At 34.2% G+C, this 27,151-nt stretch overlaps 2 protein-coding genes across 2 annotated transcripts in view; both read right to left on the bottom strand.

The window, feature by feature from the left end:
- Positions 1 to 567, bottom strand: part of Xrn1 (5'-3' exoribonuclease 1) — a 115,119-nt gene extending 114,552 nt beyond the window's left edge. Inside the window, exon 1 of the mRNA XM_076867577.1 lies at positions 421 to 567. Within this exon, the coding sequence (XP_076723692.1) occupies positions 421 to 495 (75 nt within the window). The 5' untranslated portion in view covers positions 496 to 567. The remainder of the gene's footprint in view (positions 1 to 420) is intronic.
- Positions 568 to 1,867: 1,300 nt separating this feature from the next.
- The window catches only part of Atr (ATR checkpoint kinase), a 106,220-nt gene continuing 80,936 nt past the window's right edge, over positions 1,868 to 27,151 (bottom strand). Inside the window, exons 37-47 of the mRNA XM_076868263.1 lie at positions 26,414 to 26,511; positions 25,714 to 25,946; positions 24,739 to 24,873; positions 22,655 to 22,855; positions 18,551 to 18,694; positions 15,466 to 15,616; positions 12,759 to 12,915; positions 12,081 to 12,234; positions 10,184 to 10,335; positions 3,629 to 3,734; positions 1,868 to 2,539 (exon numbers count right to left, since the gene is read on the bottom strand). Coding sequence (XP_076724378.1) covers positions 2,366 to 2,539; positions 3,629 to 3,734; positions 10,184 to 10,335; positions 12,081 to 12,234; positions 12,759 to 12,915; positions 15,466 to 15,616; positions 18,551 to 18,694; positions 22,655 to 22,855; positions 24,739 to 24,873; positions 25,714 to 25,946; positions 26,414 to 26,511 — 1,705 coding nt within the window. The 3' untranslated portion in view covers positions 1,868 to 2,365. The remainder of the gene's footprint in view (positions 2,540 to 3,628; positions 3,735 to 10,183; positions 10,336 to 12,080; positions 12,235 to 12,758; positions 12,916 to 15,465; positions 15,617 to 18,550; positions 18,695 to 22,654; positions 22,856 to 24,738; positions 24,874 to 25,713; positions 25,947 to 26,413; positions 26,512 to 27,151) is intronic.

The following is a 27,151-nucleotide window of genomic DNA, read 5'->3' as shown; positions in this document are numbered from 1 at the left end:
GCGGCTGTTATTGCTTGTACGTGGGTCAGCTCCTTTGGTGGGCTGGGGGATCTACGAGGGTCTGTCCTTCAGCTTCACCCCTCCATCAGGGCGGAGGAAACCTGCAGCTCCCTGCTGAGGGAAGGGGCGAACTCTCGGAGCGTTCCCACCCAGGACTTATTTCCTACTCGCGGAAGGCCCTGCCCGGGCAGGAGCTGTCAGACTAGCCGGGAGCCCCGCGGGTCTGCCCACAGGAACGCAACCCGCCTGTGGCACCTCAGTCGGTTCACCCTGCGTCCTCAAACCTCCCGTCCCCCGGCCTACGCCCCTCCGCCAGCAGAGACGAGCAGGAGGAAGCTGGAAAGCCGTGGTCCCGGGTGGGCAGAGGGCCGCGGAGCCCGGGGTCCTGGGCCTTTTGAACCGCCGCCCGTGCTCACCCACCTGATGCTCTTTCACCACTTCGCTGAGGCAGGGGTACCGCTCCGAAATCCATCGATAAAACTTGGGGACTCCCATTTCGACAGTCAACACTAATTGCAGACAGGGCCAAACCGAAACCAAACGCCCCGCCGGGGCCTACGCCGCCGCCTCCGGCCGTCGCTCCGCCGATGACAACACACCGCCCAACCGACCATAGAGAGCGCCCTGCGCGCCTAGAGCGGCGGGATCCGCGGCCGCGTCCCGGGGCGGGGCTTATTCCCGTCGGCCTTGCAGCCTGCTGCTCAGGTGCTGGCGGCGGCCTAGGAGCTGCGAGGATCTCTGGACCTTAGCCCTGAGAATGCCAGCTGATGGGCTGTGCTTTGGAAGCGGTGTGAAAACCTCCGGGGATTGTTGGAAGGGTGCTGAACACCGACTTTTGTCTTGGCTGCTTCTGCCTCCTGGTGTTGCTAATCAGTATTTTTTCAGCACGGATTTAGAAAATGTCTAGCGATATATTTGGCTTTATTTTGCGAGAGCGCAAAATATTATTTTCTCTTAGGAATGTAAGCCTACAGTAAAGTTTCCTTTAAAAATATTTTTTGGAAAAAGGAAAACCCGCAAACAAAAAACAAAGCGTGCTTTTCGGGCGCATGCCTGTAGGTCTCTACTATTTGCCCAACCTATCTCAAAAAATAAAAAGGGGTAGGGATGTACCTCAGTGGTAAAGCAACTCGAATTCAATCCCCAGTGCCAAAAGAAATTGTTTTAGAAAGAATCAACCCCATTTTTCCAAACACTTGGACAGGATAGGAAGAGGGTTGGGGTAAGCATAGCTCAGTGGTAGAGTGCTCCAAGTTCCAGTACCTCCAAAACAAATAACCTGCTCTTTTCGAAAGTTGCGAAAATTTTTCTGAATTAGAGGGGACTTTTAACTGTAAACATTAGGCCTCTGGAAGGAAATTATATGTTTAGTTTTCACAAGGCTGAGTTCTATTGTTAACTTATTTCGAGTTTTCCAATTATTTGAATGTAATAACCGCATTGCTGCCTAATTATTTTAAGTCTTTGAGGGAAAAAAATTAACATGTAATTATTTTCCGACTTTAAAATCTCATGCAGTTTTGAGTGTTGCTATCTTCTATGAACACTAGATAGTGCATTCTAGTACACCTGGAGTATGGCAATATCTTTAAATTTTATAGAATGTTAGGAATGCTGGTGTAGTTCGAGTGTAGAGTGCTTGCCTATCATGTATGAGGCCCTGGGTTCCATTCCTAGCACTGGAAAAAAATAAAATAAAAACAAAAATATTACAGAATGTTTATTCACATTTCTTGAATTTTTCCCCATCACACTTTCAAACATACTAAAAAAGACTTTTATTATTAAGCGAATTTAATAATATGCTATTATGTTTGAATCTCTCAGGCTGTCAGTTCCACAAGGACAAAAGAGGCAGCTCTGTGTATAAGTGTACAGAAATGCTAGATTTAATTTTGTTGTCAAAATGAATCCTTATGCCAACTATTATTTTTTTAAAAGAAACCAATAAAAATTGTAAAATGAAATTAGGCTGGCTTGTTTTCTTGCAAATACTTCTTTAACCATATGAATATATGATGTTTCATTTCTTCAATTAGAATACACCATGTGTGTTAAGCAATTTATCTTAATAACTGAACATATATTATCTTAAAACATTATTAATAGGGCTGGGGATATAGTTCAGTGGTAGACTGTATACCATGTGTGAGACCCTGGGTTCAATCCTCAGTACTGCAAACAAAACAAAAACCACCCAAAACACTCTTCTTATTAACAATCAGAAAGAAATAATACCAGTTGCTCTGAAAACACAAAGAAACTTATGTTCTAATTTAGAATTAAATATATATATATATATATATATATATATAAAATATTGAATACATTAATTCTAGATAACATTCTTTGAAGTAATTGCATTTCACATATATGGGGTCCAGCCAAGGTACATTTGGCATAATAAGTTTTCATCAGTAGCTTCTTGTATAAGGTAATGCACGTGTCCTTCAATAGATAATGGCAATCCTGTCACTCTATTTCGGGTCTTGATTACACCTTGCAGTCGCTGCTCTATGTCAAGAACGTGGGTCTTGGCCTAAAAAGAAAGACAAAGTCATTAGGACTAATGACTCAATAACATGTGGTGTTGATAATTTAGAATTTCTACTTTCTTGATATTTAAATAAATATCAACACTTTTTACTAATCAATACCCCTTTGAAACAACAAAGAAAAATCAAATTCAGTAGCGAGATATTGATTTTGAGGCTTGTTATATTAATTCAACATCAACTGACTGGACATGTTTCTGGACTTCATGAAATAGAGGGAAACTCTTTTCACATTATAATTCCAGAAAAGTAATAAATTTAAATAATTTGTTTCAAGGGCTAGGAAGTAGCTCAGTAGTAGAGCACTTGTCCAGGATGTGCAAGACCCTAGGATAAATCCCTAGGACCACACACACAAAAATACAAAACCAACAAAATGGTGCTTTCAATGTGTATAGACATTATGTATTTGAATGAATATTCTAATAATAGCAATAATGCTCTAATAACCTAATACTTAAATTACATTAGCGCATACAAATGGAAATTCTGAGATACTTAGAAAAAAAAAACTTCACATTTTTTTTTCTTAGGAAAACAGCATATCAGAATATAAAAATGAAAATGATGTTATCAGAAAAACAATCCTCAGGCTGGTGGTGTAGCTCAGTGGCACAGCATGTGCTTAGTATGCACAAAGCCCTGGTTTAATCCACAGGACATATATCACATTTAAAAAAAAATCCTTAAATCTATTCTAACTTACTAAAAATGGTCATCTGTAAAATTGAGACTTAACTAATTTTAGTAAGGAATTAACTGCTACATTTTTCAAGATGGCTTATGGCACATATTACTGTAGTAAGGCTCAGATATGTTGTTCTGTAAACTCAGGCAATTTGTGTCCAAGTTTTTCCCACTGTTATTTTATAATTGTAAGATGTTTATGTTAAACAAGTATGCCTTGTTGTCTTTTATTACATCAATGCTATATTAACATTAGAAATAACAATAAAGAAAACTTAGATTTCAGAGTAATCAACATTCACTTGAAATATTTAAGAATTCAGTATTCAGTTCTCATTTGTAAGACATACAGTATTAGCTCATATCAAGTTGCACCTTCTGCTAACCTTTTCATTGACAACTTCCCCAGTTTCATTCAGTGTTGCTTTGGAATGTCCTTTTACTGGCTTACTCCACTCCACAAGAGGATCATGTAGAAAAGTCTTTAAGACACTAAAATTGAAACATGGTTAATACAATGATATCTTTGCAAAAAAGAAATCTTGCTACAGTCAACACTTAAGAGTTAGGTGAAGGATGAGAAGCTTAGTATAATACTCTGTAAGAGACATTACTACTTTTTCAGTAAGGTTATGTGAAATTTTTGTTTTGTCGTGCAGAGAAGGGAAAGATAGGGAGATAGAGGCAAGACACAAGATGGTAGGAGGTGTTTTTTGAGGGCAAGATGAGTTCTGTGTACCATCTCTAAATGTATACCATGAACTGATAAATGAGTATTTACTGAATAAATGGATTTTATCCCCTGCCATATCATTAATGCCTTCAGTTACCACCAGATCTTTTGTCTGTGCTCTAGACATCAAATCCAACCACTTATAGGAAATACCCACTTGGATTTAATACAGGCACCTCAAACTCAGTATCTCTAAAATAAAACTCATTACCTTTTCCTAACTACTACTCTTGTATTCCTAAAATCAGTTAAGAACAATATTATTTTCCCAGGAAAAAAAATCTAGTAATCATCCTTGCTTCCTCTTTCTCTATCATCTGATTCCACCTTTTTAGACTCTCTACTTACCTCCATCTCTACTGCTACAACATCCTCCAATGCACCATTGTTTAATACTGGGTTTCCACAATAGTCCTTAGTTTTCTGGCCTTTAGTCCAAACTCTAATTATTCTACAGTATAAACCAGATTGTCTTATTTCCTTCTCTTCTATCTTTTTTGTTTCTTCTTAAAACCCTCCAATTACTTCTGGTTGCTCTCAGGGTACAGCTTAAATGTGAAAAGAAGCTTCAAGTAGTCCTGCATAATTTAGCCATCATTTCTTAGCACCAACGCTTTGAGGGATAGCCTCTAGAATACAGTACAGTAGTCTTCTGTGTTCTGTGGTTTCAGTTACACGTGGTTTGAAAATATTAAATGGAAAATTCCAAAAAATAATCAATTTTTCAGTTTTAATTTGTACCCTTCTGGATAGCATGATGAAATCTCCTGCTGTCCTACTACCCCTGCCCAGCATGTGACTCATCCTTTTGTCTAGCATATCCATGCTGTGTACCACGCCACCTGCCTATTAGTCAGTCACTTAGCCAGCTTATCTATCAGAATGACTGTCATGGAATCTCAGTGGTTATGTAAGTAACCCTTATTTTACTTAACAATAGCCTCAAAGCACAAGAATAGAGATGGTGGCAATTTTGTTATAGGATATTGTTGTAACTGTTCTATTTTATTATTAGTTATTGTTTTTAATCTCTTAGTGTGTCTAACTTATAAATTAAACTTACTCACAGATATATATATATAGAAAAAACATAGTACATATGGAGTTGGATGCTACCCTTGGTTTTAGGCATCCCCTGGGAGTGATGGAACATTCGTCTGTGGATAAGGGGAGCTCTTGCATTACATTTCTCAGGCAGGCCATGCCTTCACTTAATTTGATATTTTATCACTCTCAGGATACTCTTTTCCCCTTTGCACGGTCAACTCTATTTATCTTTAAGAAATCCAGCTACTTCAGAAATTATTTCCTGACTTCCCCAAATAAAACAAGGGCTCCTGGGTAAGTGATTCATAAATGAAATATTTCCTCTTTCAGAGGATTTGTTTTTCCTCATGTTTAACTAATATAACCAGTATAGTCTACCACAATGTTTGGTAGAAAGATTTTAAATACTGGAAGTGAATAAAAGAGCTGAAAAGTCCTTTAAAAATCTGTTTCCCATAGCCTAATAGTTTACTTAGAAGTGAAAGACTTTTATCTCTAAGACCTACAGGACTATGCTATCACCTGATCTATTTGACATAGATCTAACTAGGACAGTTAGGCAAGAAAAAGAAGTAAAAGGCACTGAAATTGCAAAGGAAGAAATAAAACTCTATTTGCAGATGATGTGCTATTACAGAGAAAATCTTCAGGTATCCACAAAAATAACTATAAGGAATAATTAAGGAGTTCAGCGAGTTTCAGGATACAAGATCAACGCTGTATTTCTATAAAGTAGCAATGAACAAACTCAAAATGAAATTAAGAGAAAATCTCATTTAGAATAGAATCAAAAGGAATAAAATGCCTAGGAATAAAATTTTAAAAAGCTGAATACAAGATGTGCATACATATCTATAAAATATACAATCTATAAAACATGGTTGAAAGAAATTAATGACGGCTAGGACTGTGGCTCAGTACAGCGCCCGTCTCACACCTCTGAGGCACTTGGTTCGATCCTCAGCACCATATAAAAATAAATAAAGATATTGTGTCCATCTACAACTAAAAAATATTTTAAAAAGAAATTAATAAATATTTAAATGAATGGAAAACATTACGTATTGATGAATCAGAAATTTTAAAATTGTTAAGAAGACAATACCCTACAAATCGATTTACAACCTTAATGTCATTTCTATCAAAATCCAAGCTGGCTTTTTGAAGAAATTGACATTATGATGCTAAAATTCATATGGAAATGCAAAGAACCTAAAATAGCTACACAAACTTGAAAAAAGAAGAACCAAGTTGGAATATTCACATTTCTTCATTTTAAAACTTACTACAAAAATACAGTGATAAGGACATTCTATAGATGGCATAAAGTTAAACAAAGAAATAGACTGCTGAATAGAATTATTGAAAACCAACTGAACATTTCTTTTTTTCGAGGTATTGGGAATAGAACCCAGGGCCTTGTGCATGCTAGGCAAGTATTCTACTATTGAACTCTACTGAGAGCCCCCAGCTGACCATTTCAACAAAAATGCCAAGACAATACAAGTGCAGTGGCATACACCAATAATCTCAACTTCACTGGAGGATGAGGTGAAGAACTGGAGAGTTCTAGGATAGAATGGGCAATACAAACCCTGTTTCAAGGACACACACACACACACACACACACACACACACACACACACACACGGTTAGACAACCAAATGGAGAAAAAACACTCTTTTCAAAAAATGGTGTTGAGACAACTAAATATACATGTGTAAGTATGAATATGGATCTGCACCTCACACAATGTACACAAAAACTAAAAATAGATCAAAGATTAAAATAAAAAAGCTTGGGCTGGGGATGTGGCTCAAGCGGTAGCGCGTACACCTGGCATGCATGCGGCCCAGGTTCGATCCTCAGCACCACATACAAACAAAGATGTTGTGTCCACCGAAAACTAAAATAGTAAATATTAAAAAATTCTCTATCTTAAAAAAAAGCTAAAATATAAAGCACTTAGAAAATTTAAGAGTAAATATTTTTGAAGTTGAATTAGGCAATAATTTTTACATAAAACATCAAAATTAACAAAAAGAAAAATATACATTAAGACTTCACCAAACTTTAAAACTTTGGTTAGGGATATAGCTTGGTGGTACAGTACATGCTTATCATGTGTAAGGCACTGGGTTTGAATCCCAGCATCATAAATAAAAAAACCATTATAGTTCAATGAATATCATCAAGAACGTAAAAAGATGGGAGAAAATATTTGCAAATCATATGTTAGGAGGATCTTGTATCCAGAATATGTAAAGAACTCTTATCAACTAAGGAATAAAGGACAAATTATCAAATTAAAAAGTAGGCAAAATTCCTCACAGAAATAGGAAAAGCAACCATGAAATTCATCTGGAAAAATAAGAGAACCAGAATAGCTAAAGCAAGAAGAGTGAGGCACGTGGCACCACTATACCAGACCTTATATACTACAGAGCAACAGTAACAAAACAGCATGGTATTGGCACCAAAATAGACTGGTAAACCAATAGTACAGAATAGAGGACACAGAGACTAACCCACATAATTATAGTTATCTTATATTAGACAAAGGTGCCAAAAACATATATTGGAGAAAAGATAGCCTCTTCAACAAATGGTGCTGGGAAAACTAGAAATCCTTACGCAACAAAATGAAATTAAACCCCTATCTCTCACCATGCACAAAACTCAACTCAAAGTGGATCAAGGACCTAGAAATTAAACCAGAGACCCTGCGTTGAATACAATAAAAAGTAACCCCAAATCTCCATTGTGTTGGATTAGGCCTTGACTTCCTTAATAAGACCCCTATAGCACAAGAATTAAAATCAAGAAACAATAAATGGGATGGATTCAAACTAAAAAGCTTCTTCTCACCAAAAGAAATAATCAGTGAGGAAAACAGAGAGCCTACAGCTTGGGAGCAAATTTTACCACTAGCACATCAGATAAAGCACTAATCTCTAGGGTACATAAAGAACTCACAAAGCTAAACACCAAAAAAAAAAAAAAAAAAAGCCCAATCAATAAATGGACCAAGGAACTGAACAGACACCTCTCAGAAGATGATATACAATCAATCAACAAATATATGCAAAAATGTTCATCTCTAGCAATTAGAGAAATGCAAATCAAAACTACTCTAAGATATCATCTCACTCCAGTCAGAGTGGCAGTTATAAGAATACAAACAAAAATAAGTGTTGGTGAGGATGTGGGGGGAAAATGCACACTCATACATTGCTGGTGGGACTACAAAATGGTGCAGCCAATATGGAAAGCAGTATGGAGATTTCTTGGAAAATTGGGAGTGGAACCACCATTTGACTCAGCTATCCCACTCCTCAGTCTATACCCAAAGGACTTAAAACAGCATACTTACAGTGACACAGCTACATCAATGTTTATAGCAGCACAATTCACAACAGCTAAACTGTGGAACCAACCTAGATGCCCTTTAGTAGATGAATGGATAAAGAAACTGTGGTATATATACACAATGGAATATTACTCAGCAATAGATAGTGGGGTTGGGAGGGGGAGCATGGGAGGATTGGATGAACTCTAGATAGGGCAAAGGGGTGGGAGGGGAAGGGATGGGGCACGGGGGTAAGAAAGATGGTGGAATGTGATGGACATTATTATCCTAAGTACATGTATGAAGACACAAATGGTGTGAATATACTTTGTATACAACCAGAGTTATGAAAAATTGTGCTCTATATGTGTAATATAAATTGTAATGCATTCTGCAGTCATATATGACAAATTAGAATGAATTTTTAAAAAAAGTACGCAAAGGGAGGGGCTCGGGTTGTGGCTCAGCGGTAGATTGCTTGCCTCACACATGTGAGGCACTGGGTTCGATCCTTAGCACCATATAAAAATAAATAAACAAAATAAAGGTATGGTGTCCAATTACAACTAAAAAAAGTATTAGCTTAAATTTCCTTTTTTTTTTTTAAAGTAGGCAAAGAGAGCTGAAACTGTAGCTCAGTGGTACAGTGCTCACCTCACATGTGTGAGGCACTGGGTCTGATCCTGAGCAACACATTAAAAAAAATACACACACACACACACACACACACACACACACACATATGTATATATATATATAAAAGTAGGCAAAGGAGTCAGGTGCAGTGGAAGGCATGTAGTTTGAGCTACTAGGGAGGCTGAGGCAAGAAGATCTCTTGATCCCAGAGTGTAAGCAACACAATGAGGGGAAAAAAGAAAAAAGGAACTTCAATAGACATTTATCCACAGAAGACACACAAATGACCAATAAGCATGTGAAAAGATGCTCACATCCCCCGTCATTAGGGAAATATTTATTAAGACCAAAAACAGAAATCCAGCACTTCATTCTTAGTAGAACAGGTAAAATAAAATACATAGTAATAAGTATTGATAAAAATATGGAGAAACTGGAACCCACATACATTACTGGTGTGATTATAAAGATCTATAACAGTTTTGGAAAATAATCTGAAAATTCTTCAAAATGTTAAGCTTAAGGTTAACATATAGCCCAGCAATGCCACTCCTGAAAACATACATCCACATAAAGTTTGTACAAGGTGTTCACAGTCACCCTGTTTACAGGAGCCAAAAGGCAGAAGCAAATGTTGTGGTAAAACAAACTTGTACCAAAGGTACAAATGTGTATTAACTGATGAATAAATAAGATGTGGTATATTCATAAAATAGAATTCTACTTGGCAATAAAAAAATTAAAGTACTTATACATGATGAACTTTGAAAACATCCTAAGTGAAGGAAGACAGACACACTTATATGAACTGTCCAGAATAGGGATAATCACAGAGACAGAAAGTAGATTAGTGGTTGCAAAGAGATGGCTGGGGACAGGGAGGTGGATGTGGGAAGAAACAGGGAATAAATGCTAATCCTCTTGCTTTTTGAGGTCCTGAGAATGTCTTAAAATTAGATGGTGGCCATGGCTGCACAGCTATATGAACATACTAAAAAACACTCAAGTATATGCTTTTAAAAGGATAAATTTTATAGTTAGTGAATTATATCTTAAGCTATTATTTTAAAAAATGTACTTCAGCCAATGCAAAGTAGTTTTTATATAAAGAAAAACAGAGACCAGTATTTATATTCAAGGTTATTGCTAAATTATTTACAAAGTATAGATGATTACCTCATTAAAGGCTCTCTCTGATCTCGCATTAGCCTCAGTGTAACTTCACAGGCTCTTCGAAAAAGACCCTCTGTTCCCATTGGACCCATTCCATTAACCATGTTATGAGTCAGGCGAAATGGTACAATTTCTGGAACTTCAAAGGTTTCTCCCTTAAAAACAATGAGTATTATTATAAAGTAACAAAATTAGAATTTAAAGATCTTTACTCAAAGAGTTTGAGACTTCATGTCTAGACTCCTGTAGCAAAGAGCAAAAGTATACTGCCAGGCACAGTGACACATACCTGTCATCCCACAAATTCAAGAAACAAGGGCTGGAGGACTGTAAGTTTGAGGCCAGCCTCAGCAATTTAGCAAGACCCCTCGCAACTTAGTTATACCCTGCCTCAAAATAAAAAAATAAAAAGGACTAGGGATATAGCTCCATGGTAAAGTGTCCCTGGGTTCAATCCCCAGTACAAAAACAAAACAAAACAAAAAAGAGGTAAAGTATCCTCAAAATATTTGTTTGTAACTTTTTTTTTTTTTTTTTGTACTGGGGATTGAACTCAGGGGCACTCAACTACTGAGCCACATCCCCAGCCTATTTTGTATTTTATTTAGAAATAGGATCTCACTGAGTTGCTTAGCATCTTGCTTTTGCTGAGGCTGGCTTTGAACTTGCCATCCTCCTGTCTCAGCCTCCCAATCCACTAGGATTACAGGTATGTGCTACTACGCCTGTCTTGTAAAAGGTTTATATTGTGCAAGAGTCCATGACCCTGCCTTTGCTTTTGAGAAACTTAAAGCACAATTTTATCTTAGATAAGATCTAGAAAAATCAATGTTGCTCTTTCACTGATATGGTATAGTGAATACTATCATAGAGAATTTTTAAATGACTAGTTAATCTCAAGTTTCCTTAATGTCTTTCTTGAATAATATATAAAGTACAGACAAATATTCTCATATATTTTTTCTTTCATTAAGATTTCACTTTACAAGAGGAAGAAAGATATAGTCATATAACCTCAGGAAATGAAACATGTCATAACTTGAGTTTTTTATTTTCTGCCATTCTCTAATGAGCCTTTCTGAGAATTATTTTACCTTCCAATCTGTTACCCTATCTTCCTCGTCTGTATGATTTATATCAGTGGTTTGTCTTTGATTTATTCTAGCTCGAGTCTATGATCTTTCTTGGTTTCCTGTTACAGCACAAGACAACTAACTCATAAAAGAGAGAGATGAAGAGAACAGTAGACTAACCTACCAAATCTGCTCTCCAGGATTATAATGTTAGAAAATTGTAGGGAGCCTTAGAGATGAGTCTAATCGCTTTAATTTATTCCTAAGCCTCACTCTGGACTTATAGAATCTGAAATCTCCTGGGATATTTTCTAGGTGTTTCTTTTTTGGTTTTTCTTTCTTTTTGTTTGTTTTGTGATCCTGGGGACTAAATCCAGGGTATCAGACACACTGGGCAAGTGTTCTACCACCAAACTACACATTCCTAGTCCTGTACTTTTTAAAACTGTTGGATAATTTTGATCTGCTGCCAGATTTAGAAATCATATTACTTTTTATCTCTAAAACTAAAACTCAGTAAAATGAATTGATTAGCACATGTCCACATAACTAGTAGCCAACTGAGTCAGAACTTAAAGCTATGCTTTTGGACTTCAAGTTCATTGCTAGGTTTGCTATTTACTACATCATTCTTCTAAGTTCTCTTCATTCTAAAATGCTTTACGATGGAATCCAATGATGAAAACCAGGCATAAAACTCAACTTGACTCAGATTTGAGTATAAATGTAACCAAGAGGTTTATCTAGGAAGAATAGTTGTTGAGGAAAGGCAACTGAGAGAGAGAAAGAAAGAAAGAAAAAAAAAACATTTAAGTCACATCACATACCTTATTAAAAAGACAGTTGAAATCTACATGTACACATTCACCAGTCAAAGAATCAAAAAGAATGTTTTCACCATGGCGGTCTCCAAGCCCCAGGATATAACCAACCATTGACATCACTGCAGTAGAACGGCAGTATGCTGATCTGCTACTGTACCTAAAGGGGATGTATTTAAGTTTAGGATAAGAAAATTAAGTTGTAAAGCATGTGTGCTTTTCACCATCATGGATTTGTTCATAAGCAGGATTCAAGGAAAAAATGCATTGATGAATTCTATTCTGCTGTTAGAAGTTATCCTGCCAATGTACATGTATAGATGAATACTTTGTACTTCTGGAAATAAATTCTATGATAGTTTTTGTGATGAAGTTCATGGAATTGTCTACTGTTGTGTAGGTCTTCATGTCTCCCAGCTATAACTGGTTATATCTGATAATAAAACAGCCCAAAATTCTCTTTGCAGAATACTCCTTAAATGGGTTTGACTACTGTTTCTAACTGGGAGAGATGTAATCCAAATAATTATTAAACACCTCTTATAGTTTAAAAAAATAAAAATAAAAAATAAAGGAGATACAATGTTTACCAAATATCCTTATGCCACATAAAGCAACAAAAATCTAAAGTTTTCAAAATAAACATTCAGTTATTAACAACATATTATATTCTTGGTAACTTACCATGATGTAGGATCAGGGAAAGTTCTCAGAAACCACTCATGAAAAACAGGGGGATGCCTGGGCAGGAGAAATTCTTGGAATACTTTGAGTTTTTCAGACAAAGCTGCTGACTTTGGGAGCATACACTGACGAAGTTCCTTTCCTGTCATATACACTCCTGCAAGGCAGGGTGATTTCCATTAATCACACAGTCAAATAAGAAAAGGAAGAAAGTATTTTTCTTAAAGTAGAACAGGAAATGTCTACTTTTTCTCAAATTGTTATTCAAAAAACAAATAAGAAACGTTACATAAAACAATAAAAAACTTGGGCTGAGGCTGTAACTCAGTGGCAGAGCACTTGCCTTGCATGAGTGAGGCACTGGGTTTGATCCTCAGCACCACACAAAAAGAAACAAAATAAAGGCATGCTGTCCATCTACAACTACATACATACATAAATAAAGAAACAAACAAACAATAAACATATAACAAAATTTTTTTATGAACTCACTAATATTATAATAAAATAAATCACATTGTTTTTCTTTAATGCTTATCAAAAGTAGTTTCTTATTAATGTTTACAAAAACCAATGTTATGTAAACAAATAACTCCAGAATAAGAATCAGAAAAATTCCAGTGTTAGTGGTGACCCTAAATGGTAAAAATGCTGTAGCACTTACTAAAGCTGTAGTGAAATCTTCTCTTGAGGTTTTTGGTTTGTTTTTTGCTTTCTAGTGCTGGAGACTGAAGCCAGGACTAATTAAGTACCACTGAGCTGCATCAGCAGTCTGTGAACTCTGCTAGTCAAAACAGTACAGGTGTGAACTGAATCATTACACATTGTGCTCTGAAATAATTTATGTAAAGGATCCATAATGTAACTAAATAAAATCCATATTGTAACTAATTCTTACAATAAACCTTAAAATCCAAATTATCTGGGATGTTCAAGTTTTATGACAAGCTTATGATTTGAGGAATTTAGCCTGAAATGTTGTATGATTCAGCCATGTTCACAATAAAAACAAATCCAACATCAATATCTAAACCTTTTATTTCATCCTTATAAATAAAATAGTCAACAGCAAGTTCCTTGAATTCCAACTCAAGTTATGTTTGAGTTTCAGTTCTGCAGTGTTAGTCATGTGAACTTGGACAAGTTACTTGTATGATACTGTCTATAAAATAGAGATAATTAGGTTTGTTAATAATAAATGTGTACAACATACTTATAATACCCATAATATAGTAATTTATCACTATTATTTACTGTTATGGATTGACTTATGTTCCTTTTAATATATTAAAAAAAAAGTAGAGAGATAACAGCTACCAGCCAAAGAATATCAGAAAATAAGAGAAAGTTATGAAACATGAGCTTTAAGAGAGACCATAGTCCTATGGACATCTTGATTTTGGAATTCTAGCCTCTATAATTGTGAGACAATATAACCTACCTAGTTGTGGTATTTTTATAGCAGCCCATGGAAACTATACATTTATATTCTACTTCACTCTGATACTTGCTCAATACATCATTTTTTAAAAATTTGTTTTTTAGTTGTAGTTGGACACAATACCTTTATTTTATTTATTTTTATATGGTGCTGAGGATCGAACCCAGGGCCTCGCACATGCTAGGTGAACTCTTTATGCTGAGCCACAATCCCAACCCAATACATCATTTTTGATGTACTGCATCATATGCATTTCAAAATAATTTACTTTCAAATAATTTTGAACTTATAAAAAGTGGCATAAATATACAGAATTTCTGTATATTCTTCATCTTAATGTTCATAACTATCATAAGAATAGTACAATTATTTAAATCAGGAAATTCTTATTGTTACTGCATTATTTTAATTTACTTTCAGACCTTATTCAAGTTTCTCTGTCACACTAGTAAGCACCCTTTTACTGAGCCAGGATCTAATCTACAATTCCATAGTATATTTTGCTATCACTGAGAAGTCATCAAAACTAAAAAATTTGTCTTTGTCTTTCATTTTTTTTTTTAGAGACTACCACTTTTATTTCACACTTTTGGCGATTAATTTTAGGATCCAATGATAATCACTGCCTATAACAATTCTTACTAGTGTTTGCTAATTGGTGATTTTCCATTTCCATCAATCTTTCTACAATTATCAACTGTAATTCTACTGTAAGAAAAGGCTATTCCTACTTCTTAAGTATTTACTCAAGTGTTTGTCTACTAGTCTGGGTACTATGTCTGTCTATTGTATTTCATAGGTTATAATCGATTACAGTTATCCTATTATTTTTACTTAATTAATCCAAGATTTAGATAGAATCTCTTATTCAAATCTAAAACTTTGGGTTTCATTCGAGGTTTTTCTCTTTTCTTTCTCTGACAGAAAACTAGCTCTCATTATTCACAGTATATCTACTTCTTTCCTAAATACTAATATACCTATAGTTTCAGAACTGCTAATCACTATCTGGGAAAATTTTTTTCATATATATATTTTTGTAAGCCACTTCAAATCCTTTTTCAGTGAAGATTAAGAAATGATTCAAAATATAAGGAAGGTAAGAAGAAAAAGACTTAATTGCCTCTGTACATAGAATTATAATTTCACTATGGCTTATATAAACAAATATGTATACTGTCATATGCTAAAACCAATCATGCCCATATTTTATTGTGTAGTTATCACTCCCACATTATACACATGTCATAAGAATTAACTTAGTACCCTTTTCCTTATATATTTTGGTCAGAATAGGTCTCAAGCCAGCAGTGTTGTTCACCCATTCAATAATGCCACATTCATCATTTAGTGGAATAACTGCATATGTTCGGATATGAAGTTCTCTTCTGCGAGATTCTGCATCCTTTCTTAAGCACTGTTAAAAAAAATTTAAATAGAATTCAAAAGTTCTAAAAGTTATACAAATTATATCTAAATATTGTTCATTTTACAGCAAACAAATGCCAGAGGTGGTTTACTATGTAGTGAAGATAAAAGATAGCAAAGGAAAAGTATGGGGGCAGTATCCCTCAGCTATTTTCAAACCATTAAAAATGGCTTGAGCAAGTCCTTCTTTTAATATTCATTATTAATGTGACAAGAATATTGTGTGAAAAATATTACAGTTGCATATTTAACAGTGACAAAATACTGTCTTATTTTCTGTTTTTAGATACTACTGAAAAGTTAATTACTCAAGCATAGAGACTACTGTTTAATCTTAATCATCTAAAAAGAGTATATAACAAAAAGAGTATGAGTTGCATGACATCCTCAAAATATATTTCTTACTCTTTCAGTTTAATTATTATAACTAAGCACACATACATAATTACAATTTGTTCAATTCAAAAGCACAATCACTAATGCAAAACATAACTTTACAAATAAGTGGACTCTACAAAGGCTGGGAAAATAATAATGGCATTAGAATTTCGTGTAAAAATCAGTGTGTGGTCCTTAAGACCAAACATAGTAAGATTACAGTTTTTCATAATCAGGCTATTTTTATTTGACCATATTAATGACTAGTCATGGTAATGACATACCCTAATCAGTAACAAAGTTCATTAAGGCAAATTTATAAAATGAAGTCAAATTATTTGATACTTAAACCAGAAAAACACTCAAGGAGCTTTGGGAAGGATGCGCTAATGCTTTAACAGTCAGTAACTGTACTGATTTAGCAAACATTTTAAATGAAAAAGAATCCTTTTTATCAGATTACTTTTGAAATGTCTTTTTAAATATTTATTATTTAGTTGTAGTTGGACACAATACTTTTAATTAATTAATTAATTTTTATGTGGTGCTGAGGATTGAACCCAGGGCCTTGCACATGCTAGGCAGCATTCTACCGGTAGATGAGCCACATCCCTAGTCCCTTGAAATGGTTTTTAAATGTAGTGTTAACTTTTAAACTGCTTTGGTTAAAACAAACATTGACCATAACTGTCCTCTTTTTTTGGTGCTGGAGATTTATCTCAGCACCTGGGTACTCTATCCCGGAGCTACATACATCCCCATCCCACGACTGTCCTTTATTTTTTTTCCCTGGGGAAGAAACCCAGAGTTGTTCTTCTACTGAGCTACATCTCCAGCCCTTAACAAAAAAAAAAAAAAAAAAAAAAAAAAAAAAAATCTTGTTGAGATAAGAGTCTTACTAAGTTGCCTACACTGGCCTCCAACTTGTGTTTCTCCTGCCATAGCTCCTGGAGTAACTCAGATTATTGGCTCATAATTGTCCTTAAAAAACAAAACCAAGAAAACCCCTCATCTGTTAATACATCCTTTTTATGCTAAAGGCCAAACACTTTCTCCTAATAAAAAAGAGGTTCAAGTTGCCCGGTGCAGTGGTACATGCCTATTATCCCAACGACTTGGGAGGCTGAGACAGTAGAATCACAAACTTGAGGCCAGACTGGGCAACCTAGAGGGTCTTCTCTCAAAATAAAAAAGGGCTGGGGAACGTAGTTCTGTGGTTGAGGGCCCATGGGTTCAATCTCCAGTATCACCACCAAAAAGACAAAACACACCAGTGAAATGTGGGGAGGGGAGAGGCAGGAAGGGCAAAAAAAATGCAAAAAACTTGTAGAAAAATTCAAGTTCCATCTTTCCATAGTATGGTTTAATTTTTACCAATAAAAAAATATGCTATGGTTAATGCTTGGTTAATGAAAAATTCGAAGATCATATATTCATAATAAATTTCTTACATCATCTTTGATATCTATATCAAACACCAATAAAACTGAAAAAAAAAAACCCGAATTATTAGCTTTTATCAGTGAGGTGATAAAAACAGAACCTAACTTTTCATCCTCGAGTTGAAACATAACACCCAATAAATCTGATAGAAAAGGCATAAATTGGCAACTTAATGATTAAATAGGAAATACTTTCAACTTAATATTTTATTTTTTTCTATATAAAAGCAATTTTCTTATTAATAATTAAGTGAAACAGGCTAGGGATGAGGTAGAACATTTCTCTAATATATGTGACACCAATTCATGACATGATCCCCAAAATTAATTAAGTGAAACAGGCAATTTTACTTATATGTATATACTCAAAAGACTGAACACAGGGACTTAAATAGATAATAGTATACACATATTAAAAGGAAAATTATTCACAATAGCCAAAAAGGGAAGCAAATCAAGTGTTCATCAAAGGATAAAGTAAATGTAAACTAGATATACAATAAGATATTATTCAGTTTGGGAAATTCTGAACCTTGAAGATATAATGCCAAATGTAATAAGCCAGTCACAAAAGTCAAACACTATGTGATTTCTACTTATATGATGCACCCACAGTGGTCAAATCAATGCAGATAGCAAATAGAATGGCAGTTGCTAGAGACTGGCAGGGAATGGGGAATTACTGTTTAAAAAATAGTTTCAATTTAAGAAAATTTAAAAGTTCTGGAAGGGGATGATAGTAATGGTTGCAAAACAATATGAAAGTACTTAAGGGGCTGGGGCTGGGGCTCAGCAGTAGCACACTTACCTGGTATGTGTGAGGCACTGAGTTCCATCCTCAGCACCACATATAAATAAATAAAGGTCTACCAATTAATTAATTAAAAAAGAAAGAAAGAAAGAAAGTACCTAAGAGCACTAAACTCTTAAAAATGGTTAAAATGGTAAATTTTATGTTTTGTACATTTAAATCATACTTTTTAATAAATGAAAAAGTCACACATCATTCCTTCTTTTTAAGAGTGATCCATCTGTATAATGAGAAGACTATACACTTGAGAGTAATTCTGATAATTCTGAAATAAAAGCAAACATCTCCAAACCTTATTAATCAGGGAATTGAATTCCATTAGTCTACAATCCTTTCTTAGATCATCTTTTGGCTTACACATCATGATGTAGAATTTTCCATCTGAGCCTTTTAAAGAGATCTTCTTTGGTTTCTGAAGAGAAGCAAGAATTTCCACCTAAAAGATGATAAGTTCTACATAAAAATTAAGGCCAAAATTCTGTTTAATGTCTACTTATTATAGATATTGAGTTATGTAAAATAAAAATGATGTAAACCAAGTGTGGTGGTGTATGCCTGTAATCTCAGTAGCTCAGGAAGACTGTGGCAGGAGGACTGCCAATTCAAAGTTAGTCTCAGCAAATTTGAGAGGCCCTAAACAACTTAGTGAGAACTTGTCTCAAAATAAAATGTAAAAAGAGCAGGCTGTGGATGTGGCTCGGTGGTTAAGTGGCCCTGGGTTCAATCCCTGGTACCAAATAAATAAATAAATAAGATCTAACTGGGCATTATTGTAGTAAATTTGTATTTTAACAAATTCTTTTAATTATTTATGATCTAAAAAAGGATAGTAGCATATGAATAAAGACATAATAATTTCACCCATTAGGAATAAATATAAAGTAAAAGAGTACTTAGCAAATTTATGCAGTTTCCTTCAAAGTAGTCACAATGTTAAAAAAATGTTTAAATATATTTTTTAGGACCTGTCTTCAAAAAAGTTTTAATGGTTTAAAAAAATATCAATTGAAAGGAATTTGATTTTTTAAAAAAGAACTTTCTCAAAGGCAAAGAAATATCAAACAAATCCAACAATATCATGTTATATACACATATAAATATACCAAAGGGAATTTCATCTTTATGTATCTGTAGAAAGTAGTAATCAAAAATAAATGAAGGCTTGTACATAAGCTGGTGTGTCCACCAGTAATTTAAAAGTACTGTGGACAGGGATGCCAACAGTGGAGCACTTTGTATTAAACCTTCAGTGAGTGGGTGAAATGAAGAGAGTACTGATTCCTTTAATAGGATGGGGTTTCTCTCTTTGTAATCATTTCCTTAATTTAATTAATATTTTGACTGTTTTTCCAATATTATTATTCTCATATGTATAATTATTTTTGGTGGTGGTGGTATGTACCAGGGATGAACTCAGGGGCACCTGACCACTGAGCCACATCCCCAGCCCTATTTTGTATTTTATTTAGAGACAGGGTCTCACTGAGTTTCTTAGTGCCTTGCTTTTACTGAAGCTGGCTTTGAACTCCTGATCCTCCTGCCTCTACTTCCCAAGCTGCTGGCATTACAGGACAGGCCCTCATATGTATAATTTTGTCAAAAGAAATCCAATACATGTACAATTATAATTCTCTTAAAAAAAAAAAAAAAACCTTCTCCAAAATCAAGTCTACCTAATGAGGTGAGTAAACATGGTGAGTAAATACCATGAACAATATTGTTTAAGTTAAAAACAAAGCACTACTATGATAGTAATCATGCATTATATGGTTTGGCAACAGGCTATGAAAGCAGTGGACAAATGTCCTGGAGTCTAAAAACTATTGGAAAAATATAGTTCTCAAAAGTATTTATTTAGGTGAAAAATTTATACAATGAAAACTACAGAACCCTAAAGAGAGAAATAGAAGATCTTAGAAGATGGAAAAATACACCCTGTTCATGGATAGGCAGAACTAACATCATCAAAATGGCGATATTACCAAAAGTTCTCTATAGGTTTAATGAAATGCCAATCAAAATCCCAATGGCATTTCTTGTAGAAATAGATAAAGCAATCATGAAATTCATATGGAAAAATAAAAGACCCAGAATAGCAAAAGCAACTCTAAGCAGGAAGTGTGAATCAGGTGGTATAGCGATACCAGATTTCAAACTATACTACAGAGCAATAGTAACAAAAACAGCATGGTACTGGTACCAAAACAGGCGGGTGGACCAATGGTACAGAATAGAGGACACAGAGACTAATCCACAAAGTTACAACTATCTTATATTTGATAAAGGGGCTAAAAGCATGCAATGGAGGAAGGATAGCATCTTCAACAAATGGTGCTGGGAAAACTGGAAATCCATATGCAACAAAAAGAAACAATCCCCTTCTCTCGCCATGCACAAAAGTTAACTCAAAATGGATCAAGGAGCTTGATATCAAATCAGAGATTCTGCGTCTGATAGAAGCAAAAGTTGGCTCCGATCTACATATTGTGGGGTCGGGCTCCAAATTCCTTAATAGGACACCCATAGCACAAGAGTTAATAACAAGAATCAACAAATGGGACTTACTCAAACTAAAAAGTTTTTTCTCAGCAAGAGAAACAATAAGAGAGGTAAATAGGGAGTCTATATCCTGGGAACAAATTTTTACTCCTCACACTTCAGATAGAGCCCTAATATCCAGAGTATACAAAGAACTCAAAAAATTAGACAATAAGATAACAAATAACCCAATCAACAAATGGGCCAAGGACCTGAACAGACACTTCTCAGAGGAGGACATACAATCAATCAACAACTACATGAAAAAATGCTCACCATCTCTAGCAGTCAGAGAAATACAAATCAAAACCACTCTAAGATACCATCTCACTCCAGTAAGATTGGCAGCCATTATGAAGTCAAACAACAACAAGTGCTGGCGAGGATGTGGGGAAAAGGGTACACTTGTACATTGCTGATGGGACTGCAAATTGCTGCGGCCAATTTGGAAAGCAGTATGGAGATTCCTTGGAAAGCTGGGAATGGAACCACCATTTGATCCAGCTATTCCCCTTCTTGGACTATTCCCTAAAGACCTTAAAAGAGCATACTATAGGGATACTGCTACAACGATGTTCATACCAGCACAATTCACAATAGCTAGGAACCAACCCAGATGCCCTTCAATAGATGAATGGATAAAAAAAATGTGGCATTTATACACCATGGAGTACTACGCAACACTAAAAAATGACAAAATCATGGCATTTGCAGGGAAATGGATGGCACTAGAGCAGATTATGCTAAGTGAAGCTAGCCAATCCCTAAAAAACAAATGCCATATGTCATCTTTCATAAGGAGAGCAACTAAGAACAGAGCAGGGAGGAAGAGCATGAGAAGATGATCACCATTAAACAGGTATAAGAGGGGGGAAGGAAAGGGAGAAAGAAGGGAAATTGCATGGTAAAGGAAGGAGACCCTCATTGTTATACAAAATTACATATAAAAGAAAGTGAGGGGAAAAGGGAAAAAAAACAAGAGAGAGAAATGAATTACCGTAGATGGGGTAGAGAGAGAAGATGGGAGGGGAGGGGAGGAGAGGCGGGATAGTAGAGGATAGGAAAGGCAGCAGAATACAACATACACTAGTATGGTAGTATGTAAAAAAGTGGATGTGTAACCGATGTGAATCTGCAATTTGTATATGGAGTAAAAATGGAAGTTCATAATCCACGTGAATCAAATGTATGAAATATGATATGCCAAGAGCTTTGTAACGTTTTGAACAACTAATAATAAAAAAAATTTAAAAAATAATAAAAAAATAAAATGGTAAAAAAAAGTATTTATTTAGAAGTGCTTAGTACCATTTATTTAAAACAATCATGTAACTGATGTGATTCTGCAATCTGTATACAGGGTAAAAATGGGAGTTCATAACCCACTTGAATCAAAGTGTGAAATATGAAATGTCAAGAACTATGTAATGTTTTGAACAACTAACAATAAAAATTAAAAAATAAATAAAATTAAATTAAAAAAATAAAACAATCATACATTTATAGCCATATTTTATACTAAAAAAACACGTTCTTACTAGCTGAATTTCATTTCCTTCTATGAAATAAACAAAACCTGCATTTTGTTCTTTCTCTTCATTTTTAGGATAAAAGAGAATATTAAAAAATCAAATATTGGAAAAAAAGATTACAGTCTTAACAATATAAACATGAGAAAAGTTAAATCATTAGGCTGAAAAAGAAATTTTTATCACTGGATTTCATACTATCAGTACAAAACAGTTTCAACTTTATTTCCAGTCACTTTGTTTTTCATTCACTTAGATTCTTAGCTTGATTTGAAGTTTCTAGCTCATCTAATTTTTAAAATTATAGTTCATATAAAACTGAAGTTTACCATATCATCAAAGCCTGCAATATAGGCCCAATGCCCAGGAAATGGCTCATGATTAGCATGGGCACCCAGAATTGAAGGAAGAGTAGGTATCATGACAGACTGTAAAGGAATAAGGATTTCACTGAATGTTGCTTCTTCTACCAGTCTTTTAAGCATTTTGAAATGAGTGCTCATGCTTAATACGGAACTACTTCCATCAACCTGAAAAAAAAGAAATAGTCCATTTTAATTTCTCTGTGTACCTTGAATTATAGAACATTTAACTTCTACCACAACAAACATTTCACTTATACACTATCTTAATTACATGAACTAAGGTGCACACAGTTTTCTACATACATACATATATATATATATATATATATATATATACACATATATATATATAATTTTTTTTTTTTTTTGAGATGGTCTTGGCTCTATTTCCAAGACTGGCCTCAATCTACTAGGTTTAGGTGATCCTCCTAAAAGCCTCATAACTGTGTCCAGTTACTTTTCTAAGAATTTCTAATCATCTCATTTTAATCTCTCTTTTACCTCATCAATAATAACAGTACATCACAGGATTGTGTAATGACTAAAGGAGATAACAGAAGTTTACAATCTATTATCAGGCATTAGAAAAAAAGATCATTCAAAAAGATCTGTAAATCAAATTTTTGTTTTGTGTTTGGTACCAAATCTCATTTGTTAACAAATGATACCTGAACTTCTCACATAAAAATGAATGCATTTTACAGCAGAAAGAGACATGTGTTTGATTATGGGATACTCCAATGCATCACTCTCAGTGGTGTTATGAGAGTAAAGTATATACACTTTATTTTATTTTATTTTTTTTAAAGAGAGAGAGAGGTAGAGAGAGAGAGAGAGAATTTTAATATTTATTTTTCAGTTTTCGGCGGACACAACATCTTTGTTTGTATGTGGTGTTGAGGATCGAACCCGGGCCGCACGCATGCCAGGCGAGCGCGCTACCACTTGAGCCACATCCCCAGCCCCGTATATACACTTTAAAAACCTGAAAAATTTGGAGTTTCTAAGTGTAGCTTGCCATGAAGTTGCAGATAAAGAAGTGGAAACCCATACATTGAAAGCAATTCTAACAGTGTGTAACAAATGTTAGTGATCATCATAACATGGTTTTTTGATAATGTCAAGCATATCACATGAAACAGAATTCATGAAGATGGCAAAGAGATTACCCCTTAAAAGACGATAAAAAACAGGGTAATCTATATCTTTTTACCTAAAAACATTTTATAGACTTGCAGTGTATTTCAAAGTAAAATCTATCAATTAATGTTAGTCTCTCCCTTTTTATAACCACCCCCTCCCACATACTCTTTCCTACATATTCTCCAGGTTTTTTCCACTAATTCCTTAGGCAGATTTTGTAACCATGTTTTTACTTCGGTCATAAGTCTACTAGAAGCACTATTTACTATTCCAGATAATAATCATCTTTGGACACCTCAAGGCAGGAGAAGAAGTCTTACTCCCCTTTTTTTTCTTAAAACTATAGTGTCTGCCCCTTCACAGGCACTGAAATACATCCCGAGCTATCAAAGTTTTAAAGATATGGCAGAATATAACAGACTACCATAAATAGCTGAATTTACACACTTAGATTTTTGTGGATCATTTTATATTCTCAAAATTACTTTTGATAAATATGGATAATCTACTCTCAGAAAATTCATATTAAGAATTTTCAAAAACTTAGAGGATATTTGGAAGACAAACAAGTTAGAAATTTTTTTAAAGTTTATTAAGATAAATCATATGGAGGGTGGAGATGTAGCCTCGTGGTAGAATGCTTGCCTAAGCATGCTTAAGGTCCTGAGTTTGAAAGCCAGTACCACAAAAATGAATAAATAAAATTAAATAAATGTGTGTGTCTGTATGCTTGTATTTAAAGTACACAATTTGGTGCATTTTGATAAATGTGTATCCCACACATTTTAGAATTTTATTTGAATTTAATTAATTAGATAAAAGAAAATCAGATTGAAATCATATGTAAGCTTTATATAAAACCATCTAACACAATGATCTGTAAGCAGTAAGATTTATGATAGTACCGGTTTGTTGCACAATTCTAGAAGCTTGTCTGTTAAGCGAGTTGCATCTCCAACAAACTTTTCTAAAGATTTTTTCATACTAATAGCTTTCTTTAGGATTTCCTTGCATCTGTTCACACGCATGGGATATGAAGACTGTTAAAAAAAAAAAAATGTAATGTAATTAAGACCTAAAAAGGATAACAAGATTTTTCATTGACAAAAATCAGCCTAAAAAGTACCCATCATGTGAGTTTATACTGATAAAAAATTCTTGGAAATAAATTTGACAATGCCATCAAAGCCATAAAAATGTTGTTATCCTAGGACCTGGTACATTTTCTTTTGGGGATCTACATTGAAGAAGCAATCAGAAATAAGGAGAAATATAAAGTATGTCTAGATGTAATATAATAGCAAAAAAATAAAAATAACCTTAGTGACCAACTAAATAAAAATTTATAGGAACCTATTTTGGAATTTTATACAATTACTAAAAATGTATTTTCAAATGTGAAATTGCCAATGTAATTCAAATGTATTAAAATATGCTTAGAAAATATACATAGCAATGTATGAAGGTATGGGTATAAAAAGAAATGGCAGAAGGTCTGAATTTTAATTTCCATCTTACATTTCTGTGTGTTTTCTAAAATATTTACTTATTAAATATATTAATCAACTTAAATGTTCCACTAATAATATAATAGTCTTTAGTATAATAGTCCTTGTAGTTTAGATTAAAACACTTGGGAAAAAACTGGTTACTGAACAGTTTATTAGACTTCATAAAGAAAACTTAATTCTTAGCTCTTAAGCATATTAGTAACTTCATTACATATAGTAAATATCTTCAAATATTAAAATAAGGTATTTTGCTATAATTTCTCTTTTTAAAAAGTAACAAAAATTACTCATCTAATATTTGTTCTACATAGTATTAAATAACCAATGCAATATAAAATAGTGAAAGATACTATAGTGATTAATATATACCTTTGATACAGCTGTCATCATCCACATTGCTTGCTGAGGATAGGCCAGAAACACTTTGGCTATTATTTCCATCAAGACAACAAAAACTTCATCATAAGAATGACAGATTCGAGAGATTAATTGTGAAAAAGCAGTCAAAAATTGATATGGAGCTAACTGGTTTGTGTGTTCCGTGATAACTTTATTTATTTTAGCCAAGTCATTTCTCATTTGCGCACGATCAGAACGGCCAGCTAGAAGAAAGTTTGAAAGACCATAAAGAAGAAAAGACTATTAGTTTATTTCTCAAGCTATTGTTTTAATAATAGCTTTAAAATATATCATTCCCATGCCCAAAGCCAAAGCACCTGTTAAATTGTGAAGAGAGTTGTCTCTATCCAAGTAGGAAAAATATTCAGGGCCAAGAGCCATTAATTTTCACTGTTCATTGTAACTTTTAGGGTTAAGTAAATTATTTTCTTTAAACTAACATCTTTCAATGTGTTCATCAAGAAATGATCAGAATTTCATTGCAATTCAATTACTTTAAAACTCTATGATTAATCTTTCCCTCTCTTTTTCAGTTTCCTGCTCAAACTTATATATTAATTACCAAAATAATTCTTAGCTTTTGGTAAATTAGACTGTCAAGTCAAAGCTGACTTTTAAAACAAAGTTATGTCTTTCTAATCCCTTAAAATATTTACTTTAAGACATGTACCTTTTTCCCATTCGTATGCCTTAGCACCAAAATCAAGCCATAGTGACAACATTCGTGGCATTGACTGATATATGAATTGATTTCCATACTGTAAAGATCTACAATTATATAGACAAGAAATGTTATTAACATAGTGCTCTTTCTTATGTTACATGAGTTAAAATGTAAAGACAGCATATATGAATATACAACAATAAATTCTATTGTTATATACAATTATAATGCATCAATAAAAAGGAAAAAGAAATGAATTCCTTGGGCAGGAAAAAAAAGGTAAAGACTTAAACCAATCATTTCAGCTACACATAGCTTTCTCACAAAATTATGGTATTAATATTTCTTCCTAGTAGGGGTTATTTTTGACTCCTGCCTTCTTTTTTTCTACTACATTCCTCACTTAGCTCTGTATTGCCTGCACCAAAAATTATACAGGTTTTAATCTAATCAAAGTCCCATCAATACTTCTTTCAAATTGTCCTTAGGATGGGTCCCTTCATTTGCATTTCATGGCCATAAGCCTAAGTCAAGCAAAATCATTCTATTTGATTACAATGATTCATTCACCCCAATTCTACATTTCTTCCCTTCAATGCATTCTGGATTGAAATTTTGGTTTTATCATGCTCCTCTGTTCAAAAACAGGAACTGACAATCTATCTATGAAGACTATTTGAATTACTCTTCTGGGATTCAAGTGTCCAGTCCTTTATCTCTGTAATTTTCCAGTCTTAGTCTCCT

The sequence above is a fragment of the Callospermophilus lateralis genome, chromosome 10 (genome assembly GCF_048772815.1).
Source record: "Callospermophilus lateralis isolate mCalLat2 chromosome 10, mCalLat2.hap1, whole genome shotgun sequence".
Classification (NCBI taxonomy): Eukaryota; Metazoa; Chordata; class Mammalia; order Rodentia; family Sciuridae; genus Callospermophilus; species Callospermophilus lateralis.
The sequence above is the reverse complement of the archived record's forward strand: the minus strand, read 5'-3'. Positions and strand labels throughout refer to the sequence as shown.